A 16,201-nucleotide genomic window follows, 5' to 3' on the forward strand; every position below is an offset into this window, starting at 1 on the left:
ATTTAGAAATGAGTTTTCATTTTCTAATTTCAATGTTTTAGCTTTCTCATTTTCTAAAGACATGGTCATGCTAGCAAGTCTACTAGCAAGCTCATCATATGAATCAATATGATTAACCACATTACCATTTGATACCTTGGTGTCATCTTGTGACATGAGACAATGTGGTGTAGTGGATGGGCTTGTAGTAGCATCATCATGGCTTGAGCATGAACCATCATCACCATCAAGTGTGCATGGGGTAGCATCATCACTTGCAACACTTGTGGCACCATCATCAACCTTGTCAAAGTACATTGATCATCATCACTTGACCATGAGGTGGAGCAATCTTCCACAATCACCAAATTGTGGTTATGCTCAACACACTCATGCGCCTCCTTCTTTGGTTCATCCTCCTTCTTGAATTTACCATCATCCCATGTGGAGGAGTCACCAAAGGTTTCCTTGATGGACTCCCATATCTCACGAGCGGTTCCCTTGATGTTTACTTGTTTCATCAAATCAAAGCTTAAAGCATCCATTAGAAAACAACAAGCATGTGCATCAAATTCATAGAGAACTCTTTGAGCTTTGGTGAGATTTCTATGGTCCAAGATATGGGTGAGACCACTTATGACAACCCACCAAAATTTAGGTCCCTTTGCATGAAAATGATCAAGCATGTGATTTTTCCAAAGTGCAAAGTTTGTGCCATCAAAAATGTGTGCCTCACAAACATCTAGCCCATTAGACGCCATCCTCTCGGGTCAGTGAAGACCACAAATGAGAGACCAGGCTCTGATACCACTTGAAAGGGTCGAGATGGCGGACTAGAGGGGGGGTGAATAGTCCTTTCTAAAATTAATCGCGTTGGCTAACCGAAACAAGTGCAAAATTAAGACGATCGGTCTAGCCAAGACTACACCCCTCTATCTATGTTCTCTAGCACCTTCCAAAGATACTAATTAAGCAACAAAGGTGCCTGGCTAGCTAGAGCTCACCTAACCAATTCTAGGAGCAAGGTCACACAAACCTATGCCTCTAGTACTTCAAGCAATAAGGGAGCTCCTACACATGCTAGTAAGCAAAAGCACAAAGCCAACTAAGATCACTAGCAATACTAAATAACAAGGCAACCAATGCCAAATTAGAGAGCGCAAATACTTAGCTACACAAACTAAGCAATGTGACTAACAAGGTTACACAAACCAAATTAGCCATGCAAGGGAGCTACTTCTATGCTACAAAAGCAAGAAGGTAACTAGTAAGCTACACAAGCTAACTAATTACAAGAGCAACTACACAAGCATAATGTATATGAAAGTAATTACAAGCTTGTGTAATAGGGCTACAAACCAACGGGAAGAACAAGGTTGACACGATGATTTTTCTCCCGAGGTTCACGTGTTTGCCAACACGCTAGTCCCTGTTATGTCGACCGCTCACTTGGTGGTTCAGCGGCTAATTGGCATCACCCGGCAAGCCCACACGTCAGGCGCCGCAAGAACCTACCCCAAAAGTGAGGGTAGCTCAATGACATGCTTTACTAATGTTGCTCTTCGTGACTCCCGTGGGGTGAGCACAATGCCCCTCACAAGCTCTTCTCCGGAGCGCCGCACAAGCTTCTTGCGGGCTTCGACGGAGACCACCACCAAGCCGTCTAGGAGGTGGCAACCTCCAAGAGTAACAAGCACCACCGGCTTGCAACTCAATCACCTAGTGCCACACGATGCAACCTCATGATGCAATCGCACTAGAATCACTCACTCACACAATCGGATGATGACTATCAAGTATGTGTGAGATGGAGGGCTCCTAAGCACTCTGAAGCATGGACACAAAGTCCCCTGAGGTGCTCAGCACTAGCCATGGCCAAAGACCACTTTTATTTATAGCCCCAAGGGCTAAACTAGCCGTTACCCCTTCACTGAGCGTTTTTCAGGTCGACCGGACGCTGCACCGGACGCACCGATCGTGAATACCAGACGCGTCCAGTCGCTATACCGGACGTGTCCGGTAGCTGTCTGACCACCACGTATCCCACCATTGCCTCCAATGGCTCTCTAATAAGATGACCGGATGCTCAGCACGAAACGACCAGACGCTTAGCCACGGAGTCTGGTCGAGTCCAGTAAGCCTCTAGGGCCGATCGGACGCGTCAGTTACAAACTAACCAGACGCTGAGCCTCAGCGTCCGGTCGAGTATAGTAAGCACCTACCGATGACCGGATGTGTCCAGTCACACCGGACCGGATGCTACCAGTGTTCGGTCGACTGCTCTACCGAACACTGCCTTTTCTGATTCACACCGGACGCGTCCGGTGTGGTGACCGGACGCGTCCGGTGTGGTGACCGGACGCGTCCAATCGCTGAGTACGCCGCCAAATACCGGACGTGTCCGGTCACCATACCGGACGCGTCCGATCACTCTGTAACCAGCGCGACTAACTCATTTTCAACTCTATCTTCTTCACCCTTGCTCAAATGTGCCAGCAACCAAGTGTATCACCTTGTGCACATCTGTTAGCATATTTTCACAAACATTTTCAAGGGTGTTAGCCACTCAACTTGCCACGCCACTCGATCCTAGCGATGATGCAAAGTTAGATCACTCGAGTGGCACTAGATGACCGATATGCAAACAAGTTTGCCCCTCTTGATAGTACGGCCATCTATCCTAAACCCGGTCATAAACTTCTCTACACACCTATGACCGGTGAAATGAAATGCCCTAGGTTATACCTTTGCCTTGCGCATTCCATTCCATCTCCTCCAATGTCGATGCAACACATGCACCAACACGATCAACAATGATATGATCCACTTCATATCATTACGTGATCATATTGGTTCATCGATCTTAACTTCACTTGCTCTTCACTGTTGCCATCATCCATCGGTGCCAAGTCTTGCTCAAGCTTCACCGCCACGCGGTCCATCACTCCAAAGCCTTTGACTTGCCCTTCACGCTTGTAACTGGTCCATCAAGCCAAGTCTTATCTTGATCTTCTCCACCTTGATCACATGACTCAATGTCATGTCTCATGTGCATTTAAGCTCCTTCATCATTACATGTGTGAGCTTTGCAACATCTCCAAGCCATTTTCACCTTCATGGCATATGTTGCTCACACACATGTACCTGTGGACTAATCACCTGTGTATCTCACATAAACACAATTAGTCCACCTAGGTTGTCACTCAATTACCAAAACCACACAAGGACCTTTCACAAGCCAGTCGGAGTGGAAAACCTCTCTGATAAATCCAACTGCAAGGAGTTTGGTGTTTTCTTCACCTATGGACCAATGCCTTTCATCGTCGATATGACGTAGGCGTTGCTTGGCGGGCTTTGAGCCCGGGATGAGGCACAGTGCATGCTTGGCAACCTCCCGCGGTATGCTCGGCATGTTAGAAAGCTGCCATGCGAAGACATCGCGATTAGCGTGTAAGAACTCGATGAGCTCACATTCCTATTTGGCCGGGAGTTGGGCCCCGATCCGCACTGTCTTGGTTGGGTCGGTGGGGTCGATTCCCACCGCCTTGGTTTCCTCAAGAGGGCGGAAGGCCGTCGAGGAGGTTGGTTTGTTGTAGTCTGGGACTACCGGGATAGATGATTCCCCGAGCCGTAGGGCTGAGACAAGTTGACGACCGCGGTGGCGAGCTCAAAATGCTCACGGTCGCACGTGAAGGCGTGCGAAAAGGCGCTGCTCATGGTGATGACGCCGTTTGGTCCCGGTATCTTCAGCTTGAGGTAGGTATAGTTGGGGATTGCCATGAATTTGTCATAGCATGGCCGCCCCAAGATGGTGTGGTAGGACCCTGGAAAGTCCACCACTTAGAAGGTGAGGACCTTCGAGCGGAAGTTGGCTCGGTTGCCAAACATGATGGGTAGGTCAATCTACCTGAGCGGGTATGCCTACGCTATTGGTATCACCACCACCACCACCACAGCCGCCGGCCACCACCACCACCACCACTGAAGCCGCCGCCACCACCACCACGCGCCCGTAGGGGAAGAAGAAGGGGGAGGGGAGGGGAGCCCACTGGATCCGCCGCCATCGAGGCCTTGCCCACGCCTGCACCACTAGATCTGCCGCCACTGAGGCCACGCCCGCATGGAGAGCAGAGATGGAGAGGGACCGTCGAGCTTGCCTCCTCGGCTCAGGCCCCACCACGGCCGCCGACCTTCTCGAGCACCAGCTCCTTCGCGCACCCTGCCATCGAATCTAGCTCCTCCGCTCACCCCGCCGCTGGATCCGGCTCCTCCGCTCACCCCGCCACTGGATCCAGCTGGCGCGCCGCTGCATGAGGAAGAGAGGGGCACACCGCTGCATGAGGAAGAGGGGGGTGTGCCGCCACATGGGGGAGAGGGAGGGGCTGCGCTGGGGCCGCATGGGGGCGCCGAGAGAGAGGGAGGGGCTGTGGGATCTGGGGAAGAGAGGGAGAGGATGGGGCGGCCGCACCAGATCCGAGGAAGAGAGAGGGAGAGGATGGGGAGGGGCGGGCTGCCGGTAGGGGAAGTAATGGAGACGGATGATGAGGACATGACACCCATGCATATGACCATGTTTGGCGCATGGGATAGAGGGGAAGGAGGTATCAACACAAACTAGAAAAGAACACAATCTAAACCAGCAACAAGATTTTGACCTAGGACACAAACTCAACAAAGCGGACTTTGAAACTGAATCATGCAAAGGCTATGGCACGGATGGTTATTGGATAGGGAACAAATATGGCATTGGACTATAGGATAAAAGCAAAAACACTCGAACTAAGGGTAAGATGCGAACTTGACGGTATACCTAAAGCTCTGATTACCACTTAATGGAGACGGGGATCCCGATCTTCAGTCAGGTGATGGTAACTATCGTTGTGGCGGAGAGTGACACACCGATCCGGCTTCAGATCGAAAGATCAAACCCTGTAATCTTAGCACCACAGCTCCTCTGGTTATCAACCATGTCACGGACCAAGTTGACCTCACCAAGAAGGCTAATCCCTGCCTGCGCAACGAAGAACACAAGCAAGAACAAGAAAAAAAACGCAACCAAATTGCAGATGAATGATTAAACTCACGAAGTTGGGGTCTCACAAACCGATGAACGGTGAAACTATTCTTAACAGATTAATCTAAGCAAAACCCAAACCTAATGACGGCGGCGGTGTATGATTATAAAGGTCTTAGGGTCGTCGCCTACCCTGGACGCGCCCCCTAATGGGCCCAAACACGATACACGGCCCAACAGACCAAAAGAAGGTGTCGCAGCACCCTGGCAGATTCTGGATGCTGACTTGTTTCGACAATTCCCGTTGATTCCGAAGAGATTTTGACGTGAAACCACTTGGATTGACTTCCTTATCAAATTATCTTTCCATCCATATGTGGATCATCGAAAACGGAGTCCAGATGCATCCTGGGTGACCAGTTTAAGGTAGACTGGTCTTGGATTCCGAGGCAGACTCGAACTTGAGTTGTTTTGGGCCTCCACCTCGGGGACTCGAACCGAATTAGCCTCGGTCCTCCTTCTTGACTTGGACACCCTTGCTGGCCTCCTTCCCCTCTATCCCATGCGCCAAACATGGTCATATGCATGGGTGTCATGTCCTCATCAGGAAGAAGGAAGGGGAGGGGGTGGGCCGCCGGCGGGGGAAGAAGGGGAGGGGGCGCGGGATCCGGGGAAGAGAGGGAGGAGGAGGGGCACCTGTGTCGGATCTGGGGAAGAGAGAGGGAGATGAGGGGAGGGGCGGGCCGCCGGTGGGGGATGAAGGGACGGGAGGGGGTGGGCCGCCGGCGGGGGAAGAAGAGGAGGGGGCAGGCCGTGGCGGGGGAAGAAGGGAGGGGAGAGGGCGGGCCGCCGTCGGGGGAAGAAGGGGAGGGGGTGGGCCGCCTGCGGGGGAATCAAGAAGCGGGAGGGGCGTCCGCTGGGGCCAGTTAAAAAAGGATTTTTTTTCCTTTGACGAGTGTCCTAGATCTGGGCACTCGGCAAAGTTTTTTTTTCATTTTTGTTCTTCTCCTTCTTTCCTAGATTTTTTTTCCTTTGTCGAGTGTCCTAGATCTGGGCACTCGGCAAAGTTTTTTTTTCATTTTTTTTCTTCTCCTTCTTTCCCATAAAAAAGGTTTTATTGATTTGCCGAGTGTCAAAAAAACACTCGGCAAACCCCCTCTTTGCCGAGTGTTTTTTTTGACACTCGGTAAACCCCCTCTTTACCGAGTGTTTTTTTTGCCGAGTGTTTTTAGTGTAGCACTCGGCAAAGAACTTGTTTGCCAAGTGTCCGAGAGAATACACTCGGCAAACATAAAAACACACGACAAATTTGATGTTTCCAGTAGTGAATCCAGTATAGTCCAATTTAAACGGGAGAAAACTGCCATTGCACCAATATACAACACTACTTCTTCTGTTTTAAATTATAAGTCGCTTTAACTTTTTTAGTACATCGAAATTACTATGTAGTCTAGATTACATAGTAATTTCTACATAGTAATTTCGATGTACCAACAAACTCAAAACGGCTTATAATTTGTAATGGATGGAGTATTAGTCAAGAAACAACTATAAGAAGGTGCTCAAATGCATCAGTCAGAAAAACTTTGATTGGTGGTTTAGTTAGGGGTATAGATACAATAATGCTTTTCGAATTGCACATATAGGAACGAGAGCAAGCATATTTTGTTGTATATTTTATTTTTTTCTTTCAGTTCTTGCTTTTACCTCCAAGACTACTTTATTGTTGAAAAAGCACATGAACACATAAAACGAAAGAGCTTATGAATTGAAAAAGCTTGTCGGAAGAAATTCTAGACAAGTACGTCCAAGAAAAAAAAACTTACAATATGGATGTGCTACATTTAATATTGTTCATCTACTATACGTCCTAGCTATGCTAACAAATGAAGTATGAAATCAGTAAGCTACAATCAGCCTACACAAGTGGGGAACTGGAGAATAATGAAACAAAGAAAAAAAACTTGGTCAGTGCAATAGAAAGAGATGTGTGTGCAGTGCTAGTGCAATAGCATCTTCGATTTGTATTAATTTTTCTCCACTAGGCGCGGTAGTTCCACTCTCCTCTCGTGATGACAGGGTTATAATTTGTTTTTGTCAGTCGTCTTTGCATGTGCGCCTTTTTTTTTCTTGATTTACAACAACAATTGGGAAACAGAAACTACAGTATGGAGCCGCGCAGTTGATGACTGCCCTTAATTAATCATGACCATTCAGGCCAACCACTGAAGCATTCAGTGAACAAGTCATAAGTTATGTTAACAAGCCACTGAAGCATACTGTATATAATAACTTCACTTGGGTTGGCGTCGGGAGACAACTTTCTCGATTCACATGTTAGCAAGAAGATATGGCATCAAACTCGTGTGGGGTTTTGCTCCAGCGGCGAAGGTCACGCAAGTCTTCATTATATACTAGAAACCATTGCGCGAATTATTGCGCGTCCTACGCACTAAACTGTAATATAGTATTTGTGCCATCAAAGATTGCTGAAAATCACTACAAAAAAACACCCTTATACATAACGGTTTACTTTGGTTACAGACAAGCGAAAATACGTCATAGTTAACTCATGATGACAATCAAGAAAAACGTCATGCATCCCGCGTCATACATTTGTTGGACCTAATGGACCGTCACAGATTGGTTTTTTTGTTCATCATGAATTAGTTGTCTGTCTCCTATAACCAGCCCAGATCCAAACCATAGTGACGAAAAAAAACATCACAAATTAGTGCCAAATTATCACAGCATTAACTATACAATCAATATTAACCATGCCACACATTAAAGCACACTCATGAAACACACATAAACCGGAACAAAGCTCATAATTGACAAAATATTGCTCATCATTTTCATTGAAACCATCAACATTTGTACTTGTACAATATTTCACACGAAAGACTAAGGCAATAACCAAGCTACACTCAAGTACCTACAAAACTAAGATGTTGACTTGTACAGCAACAACTCATATGATTTGCTCGCACAACAAAATCTTTCATGACTAATGAAAATAGCCACCATGAGCACCTTGATCCTCTTGCCGCAATTCACAGATAGCCTCATCAAACATCTGCAAAGAATAATTGATCAGTAATAAAACTCACATGTGCAAAGGTACTATCTTGAAAAAAGTGCAAGGGTCTTTTGGCCAAGTAAAAACTTCTACATCACAATTGTTATTTATTTGAAGATTGTCAGCTTAATAGGAAGAAGACATGAGCATATTGAGAGCCTAGATAGGCCTACTCGACATGAGGTGAACATAACAGCATAACACTTAGTCAAATGTTTGCACTAGATCTCTACATTTAAGACTTCTGCAAAATGATTGATGAATGAATGGATCGATGAAGATATTCACCTGAACAATCATTTGGTTTTCTCTGCATGAGGCATCATCTATAGAGGTAAAGAAAGAAAAAGAAAACACAATTAGTCTTTGAGGTACAGGACAAACAGAATGCATAGACTTGCATCAGAAAACATAGCTGAACTTAGCAGATCAATTCGTTAACAAATCAGAAAACATAGCTGAACTAGTTATAAGACAAGTTCTGCAAATCTCCTAATTTAATTTATCCTATGCTGACTAAAGCTGGAAACATAACCAAAACAATTTGGCTTGGCAGTTGCATTTGCACTGCTAGTATAGTAATTTTTTTAACACAACTAGTATAGTAATTTGGAAAAGGGGTACCTCACTGATGGCAGCTGCATAAGTTAAAATAGCTAGTGAAAGTTGCATCATGAAGATCCATGAACACTAGAAACTCTTAAGTACTGAGTTCCTAGAACGACTATTTGAAACTAAAGTTTCTACTGCTACTCATTGCAGTCTGCAGTACAAGTGACAAGTTCTAGAATAAAAGTCATTTGTGCATCTTAAGTTCTCAGAAATCATATTGACAACGGAGCATATAAAATATCAAATCGGCTAGTTATCTTCTCTAATCTAGATTGCTGCAAATTAGCACCATACCTTGTTGAATTCCAAAAGAAGCAGTAGAGCAACAACCATCATTGGTGCCAAGTATCGATTGAGAAGCATCCATTATTTAGTACAGAGCCCACAATATACATTAGATTGCAGAACTAATGTCAAAATTATGATAATAATATACCTGCAATTTATAAGTCCAGAGCTCAAAACTGAGACTGAGATCCTATGTTCATCAAAGAATTTCTCCTAAATTCACATGTACATGATTCAATCTATCATAAACAAATATGTTCTGGACATAAAGGTCTACCTATCTTGTTTAAGGACACGGATCAAAACCTACACCGTTTAGCATGTTCGATTTGTATTAATTTTTCACCACTAGGCGCGGTAGTCCACTCTCCTCTCGTGATGAAAGGGTTATAATTTGTTTTTGTCAGTCGTCTTTGCTTGTGCGACTTTTTTTCTTGATTTACAACAACAATTGGGAAACAGAAACTACATATGGAGCCGCGCAGTTGATGACTGCCCTTAATTAATCATGACCATTCAGGCCAACCACTGAAGCATTCAGTGAACAAGGCATAAGTTATGTTAACAAGCCACTGAAGCATACTGTATATAATAACTTCATTTGGGTTGGCGTCGGGAGACAAGTTTCTCCATTCACATCTTAGCAAGAAGATATGGCATCAAACTCGTGTGGAGTTTTGCTCCAGCGGCGAAAGTCACACAAGTCTTCATTATATACTAGAAACCATTGCGCGAATTATTGCACGTCCTACTGTCGGGGACCAATACTAGGGTACGCGAAGAGGAGCTAATAACCATCAATAATGATTCGTCCGAGCAGTCAAAAGCACGACTACAGCTCCAACCGACCCCCAGGTGCGCAAACTCCGCCTTGCCCGACCCCTGAGGGTGGCTCCGCCTCGCCCGACACCGAGGCCATGGGCTCCGCCTCGCCCGACACCGAGGCCACGGGCTCTGCCTCGGCCGACCTCTGAGGGTTGGCTCCGCCTCGCCCGACCCCTGAGGGTGGCTCCGCGTCGCCCGACACCAAGGCCGCAAGATCCGCCTCGCCCGACCCCTGAGGGTGGCTCCGCCTCACCCGACAGCAAGGCCGCGGGCTCCGCCTCGCCCGACCCCGGAGGACGGCTCCACCTCACCCGACCTCTGGGGTGGGCTCCGTCTCGCCCGACACCAAGGCCGCGGGCTCCGCTTTGCCTAGCCCCTAAGGGTTGGCTCCGCCTCGCCCGACCCCTAAGGATGGCTCCACCTCGCCCGACACCGAGGCCGCGGGCTCCGTCTCGCCCGACGGAGACCTATACCCCCACCAACCACTCCAGGTCTAAGCATATGGGCCTGGGTCAAAGCTCTGACGCCAGGGAAGTGACTAGCATGCCTTGATGTAACCCATGGCCATGATAGGCCATATCTGGGGATTCACATCAGGAACAGTGTCAGGCGTACCGGTGTTGTTGTGCCTAACCCTCGTACGGGCACTGACAAGCGCGTCAGTTCACCACGACGTCCGCTAGGACGGAGTGGAACGCCATGACCGGGAGGTGACGCCTGCGCATGGCGCTAGTGATGGACAGGGCCACGATGTGGAGCTATCCCTGTCGACATCTACAGGGTCGGCGGGACCCACGTGAAGGAAAAGAAGAGCCCAACGATCCTAGAGGACTTCTTCTCCTTCTCATTCTCCCCTTTTCCCTCGACTGTAACCCGTGCTTTCCCTTGGCCTATAAAAGTGAAAGCAGGGCATCCCATGAAGGGGAGGGCACTCCACTCCACTCCACTCCACTCGAACGCATCGAAACACATCACAACGATTCAGGCTTGAACCCCGAACTGATTAGAGCACACAAGCACATAGCCAGGAGGCGACCAACCATTGGGACCTATCCCTCTCTCGACCATTTGTAACCCCTACTATGAATTTTCAGTGCTAGTAACATGAGCAGCAGCAACAAACTAGACATAGGGACATTCTATCCAAACTAGTATAAACCTCATGTCCTCTTAGCACACCATCCAAGCAAGACGCGTAATATTAGAAATTTACTTGTTGGCGGCAACTCGAAACACCGACAGTTGGTGCGCCAGGTAGGGGCCTTTGGCGCATCTCAACATCCACACCAGGCCTCAGATGGCTTATCTTAATGTCAGTCGGGTCCCAGGCATGCACGTGCGCCTCGGGGATCTGGACTTCATTGTCATAATGGAGGGAGAGCTAGTGCAGGCTCCCACCGCCGTCCAACCTCTCCACTTTGTCGGCCTCAATGCGATCGCCGAGGCGTTGGAGGAGCTGTAGCTGCACGCACCGAAGGCCCGCAGCCCTAGGAGCGACTAGCCCTCCAACTTCGACTACGGGAGGTTAGGGCACCAACTCGGCGCCTTCCTAGGACCCCGATCGTCTCGGGAGGACCTATGCCACCTCACCTTTTCGTTTGCCAACATCATGATGCAGCTTGCTGGAGGAGAACCGCTATCCTTGGAATACCTCATCCAAAGCGCCCCGACAGTGCTCCCGTGTAGGCCATGCACCGTGGTTCTGGTGCATGAGCGTCTTGGCCCCAACCATGACACACGCGACACTCTCGATGCCCACAGGCATAATGCGCCCTCAGAATGACCCGACAAGGATGTGTCGGTCCACCAGGCGTAGCAAGGCGATAGGGCGCGCACCGTGGTTCTGGTGCATGAACGTCTCGGCCTCCACCACGATGCACGCAACACCCTCGACGCCCGCATGCATACCTACGGCGATGCGAGGGAGGGGGCTAGCCATGGCTACCACCCATGTCATGGCGGATGCTACGACGACAGTGAGGACCGAAGCCCAAGCCCTAACTTGCTAGGACCTCAAGCCTTTGGCTGACGCATCCTCAAGGGCAAGGCGAAGTGGGATGAGGATGCTAGCGAAGGCGCCTCCAACCGTCCCAACAAGAAGAGTAACAAACAGCGGAGTGAGGGCTTGCTCGTGGCCACTACCGACCGTAAGGGAGGATAGAAGCCCATCGAGGGTACCCCGAACCACTTCAAGAGGCTACTCAAAGGGCCATGCCCGAACCATGCTTTCCTCGTCGAGCACCTATACAAAGAATACGGCCTCCTAATGTGGTTCTTGTCTAGGGGCTTCAACAAGGGGGAGCATATGAAGGAGACCAGCTAAATGAAGTGCGTGACGTCGCCCTCCTTCGCTTGGCCAAGTATCAGCAAGCGTTGCGCTGGTACGATGGTCGTCGAGTGCAGGGTCGGGCCTTCAACATCGAAGACCTAGTGCTCTGCCTCGTCCAGAGCAACAAGGACCGCTACAAGTTCTCTCCGTCATGGGAGGATCAGCACATTGTCGCGGGGGTACTCCGACCAGGCGCCTACAAGCTCAAAGGCCATCGACGATGAAGTTTTCGTTAATGCCTAGAACATCGAGCAGCTATGTCACTTTTACCCTTAATATATGCACACTTTCTCTTATCAGTTTTGTTATCAACTCCTTGATCTTTATGTGACGCCCGACCCCAACAACGGCAAAGAGTTGGGCCTCACTCGGGGGCTAATAAGAGCATATCTATCTGGTAGACAGTCTCTACGTCCGACCCCTTCTCACGATTAAGACCTAGAAGCAAGGTTTGCGGAAACAAACGCTGAGTAAAACTGGTCGGATTGCGAGAAACCTACTCCTCGATGGCTACGGCTCCTTTGCTCACCAGCGTGATCAGAGTTTTTTTCCGCACCTCGGGCTTTTTGGCCTTAGCCATGAAAAGAGTCAGTACGCGTTTGAGAGTCTATCCGCCTAGCGAACATTCTTCGTGCCCGACCCCCTCTCACGTTGAGACCTAGAAGCTAGGGATACGAAAACAAACTCTGAGTAAAACTGGTCGGACTGTGAGAAACCTATGCCTCGGTGGCTATGGCGTCTTTGCTCACCAGCATGATCGGAATTTATTCACCCGCATCCTGAGCTTTATGGCCTTAACGAAGGAAAGGGTCAGAGCGCACCAACCTTTTTATACGAAAGGGGGAGAAGGGCTAAAAACTATTTGGCCATAACAAAATCTAAGAGCTTGTCCATTTATTACAAGTTCATCGCATGGCTTATCTGCCTAACTAAGTTTTTGGGAGGGATGTTCTCACCCCCTATCTCCACAGGTAAGACCTATCCTAGCAGGTAACACAAGTCGATCGGACATCTTGGCTGCTACCGAGAGATGGGTAGGGAGCAGCAGGATGCCCCACGCGGGTTATGCCAACCCCATCACGAATGACGGACCCGGATTCCACTTGAACATGTCCGGTAAGAGCACCCCAAACCCATCACTCGTGCCATCAAGGTAGGTCCTATGCCAGCAGGTCGCCCTTTCTTTACGCGCGTTTTCTCTTATCAATTTCGCTATCGAGCCCCCGACCCCGGCAATGGCAAGGGGTCAGGTCACGCTTGGGGGCTGGCAAGGATGTCTATTTGGTAGACATTCTCGATGCCTGACCCCTTTCTCATGCTAAAACCTAAAGGCAAGGTGTGTGGAAACAAACGCTGGGTCAAATTAGTCGGACTGCAAGAAACCTATGCCCCAGCGGCTATGGTGTTTTCGCTCACCAGCATGATCGGAGTTTGTTCCCCGCACCCTGAGCTTTAGCCTCCACCTTCTTAGGAAGGGTTCAAAGTGTGGCAGAACCTCCTGAGAAATCGGGCCCACGTGTATGTATCGTCGTCTCAACAGACCTTTGATAGCGTACACGAGCTCCCAACAACTTAACAGGTCTATCGGGTGTCCTCGGGAAACCCGAATCATCCATGTTTCTTTTACGAATAGGATCCCAATCACAGACATTGCAGATTACAACAGTTTATTCAAATATATACATCAGAGTAAAAGATAGCGAAAGTCTTAAGATAACATAGTTTACAAACCAGTTGTTTTCAAACTTACAATACCATAAGTGTCATACAACCATAGTAGCGGGATAATATTACATTAACATTATTTATCAAACAAACTAGTGCCTTGTCCAAAGGCCATTCATCACTCCTCATCGTCATTGACTTCAAACACAGACATGCAGCAGGGATCAAAACAAGCCTGCGCATGCGACTCACCTGCAACAAGGGTTAACAAACCCTGAGTACAAAAGTACTCAACAAGACTAACCCAACGTAAAGGGGTGTAAGACTTTTAAAGATGCAGGGGTTGGGGCAAGGTAAGGATGTAGCAAGATTCAAAGTTCTTTGCCCAAAAGCTTACTATTCTTATCCTATTTTCAAGTTTTACCCCTAAGTCCTTTTAGTTCATTATCTCAACTAAATGTACATTTCCCATATTCCATTCCTTCTCATTCCATTCTTTTCTCAAATTTTAGTAATTCACCAGTCCTACATTGCTTCTGTAAAGAATCGAGTCTCCATATCTGTGGAGCACCGGCAATTCGAATTGATTCAAGTCCCAGTTGGGGATTCCTTATCACACAACATATGTAGAACTTAATCTTGCATATATCAACCTCGCTACTGGATTCTCCTATACTAAGCCGTCTCCACGCCACCCGAGAGCACAGCACACCTCAAATCCAGCCACATTACAGCCATGAGGGTACACGCTACTCCCGCCATCTCTCCACTCCCAGTGCGTGAGCATTCGTCTTAGTATCGGATTAGCCGAAGTAGTCTTACTAGATTATGTGACCAGTACTACAAAGTGTCTCGTTCAGAAGATCCACAATGAGAGGCCTTTAAGCGACATAGTCGGCAACATTACCCAACATTCAAGATAAGTCACCCGACTAGTCTCTAGTTCATTCTATCTTCTTTCTTTCTTTGGCCAGTATGCCATCTATGATTGTATTGAAACTTTTACTTTGGAAAGCCTACCATAAAGCATACTAAGCATTCTACGCCTTTGTAAATGAAAACATCTTCAAGGATGGTAAACAATTAACAAGGTAGGCAATGCATCAAGTAGGTAACATTTGAATAAATCAACTTAATGCAATAGGTAACATAGGTGATAAGATTTTCAAAGTAAACAAGGTAATAGTTTAATGCATAAACCGGGGCTTGCCTTCATTGACGATCTCAGGTTCCGGATCAGTACCACAATTATCGAATCCCGTGACAACCGAGGATTCTTCCAGAACTTGCTCAACTAGAATTGTTTCACTCTCGGATTCTACATGAAATGATAACATATGCTTTAACATGATGATAATGTAAACATGATGCTGTCATGGTACATGAAATATAACAACACCTCGAATACAACTGTTTTTCATGGTACAGTTGCAAGCCAACAAAACCAACTTGCAATTCTACCATCAATAACCACACATGTGACTTGACCAAACTAATCTTGAAACCCTACTAGTCACAAAACATGACCAAAACAAGATCAAACACTAATCTAACACTTAGGGTTTGCTTTTATTTATTTTTGAATTAATTTGGAAATAAGCCCAAAAATGAACTTATTCCAAATGACCTCAAAATTTTATGTAATCTTCCTCATGACAAATTAGTATACCAAAACAAATTTCATAATTTTTGGAATTATACAATGACATACAAAAATCATGGAAATTGCATTTATCAATTAATGGACTGAATATTTGAACATTAAAAATTTATTCAAATTTCAAGTTTCATATTTTTAAACCATACTAGAACATGTACAGAGGCTACACACAAATTTTCAGAATTTTTGGAGTTATGATTATTTTCCTACAAATTCCCAAAGTTTCAGCACTATTCAAAAACAAAAAATATCAAAACTCACTATTCTCTCTCTCTCTCTCTCTCTCACTGACAGTCGGCCCCCACATGTCATCCCTAACCTCTGGCTTTGACCGTGGCATCGACGGCACTGACCGGCGCTAACTCACCGATGGTGAGCCCAACAACGACGGCCAAAGTACCAACACGTTCACAAGAACTAGGCGCATCGATCTGTGGAACTTCGGAGGGTGATTACGACATGGAACAAGGCTGACGCCGGCCATGGCGGACGCGGTGGCATGGCAGCGTTACGCCGACGAAACAAGGCTGGTAACAGTGAAACAAAGAGTTCAGGAAGCATCAGTGGCTCACCCCGAATGTGTGGAAGCAACGAGCGAGACTGGAGAAGCTATGGTGACGCGTTTCGACGGTGATAGTGATCACGGCGGAGCGGACCTCGTCGACGATGGCGTTTCGGCGACTGCAGTGGGCAAAACGACCAAGCAAGAGTGGATTAAGCACTACAGCATCGAGACGAAGCTGTAGA

The 16,201-nt window shown here is 47.4% G+C and overlaps 1 protein-coding gene across 1 annotated transcript; it reads left to right on the forward strand.

Moving 5' to 3' along the window:
• The first annotated feature begins 4,099 nt into the window (after nt 1-4,099).
• Nucleotides 4,100-5,923, forward strand: LOC136543709 (glycine-rich cell wall structural protein 1.8-like). Its single transcript, XM_066536085.1, has 2 exons — nt 4,100-4,580; nt 5,601-5,923. Exons 1-2 carry the CDS (start codon nt 4,100-4,102, stop codon nt 5,921-5,923), a joined length of 804 nt encoding a protein of 267 aa, XP_066392182.1.
• The last annotated feature ends 10,278 nt before the right edge of the window (nt 5,924-16,201 follow it).

The sequence above is a fragment of the Miscanthus floridulus genome, chromosome 3 (genome assembly GCF_019320115.1).
Source record: "Miscanthus floridulus cultivar M001 chromosome 3, ASM1932011v1, whole genome shotgun sequence".
NCBI classification, from domain to species: domain Eukaryota; kingdom Viridiplantae; phylum Streptophyta; class Magnoliopsida; order Poales; family Poaceae; genus Miscanthus; species Miscanthus floridulus.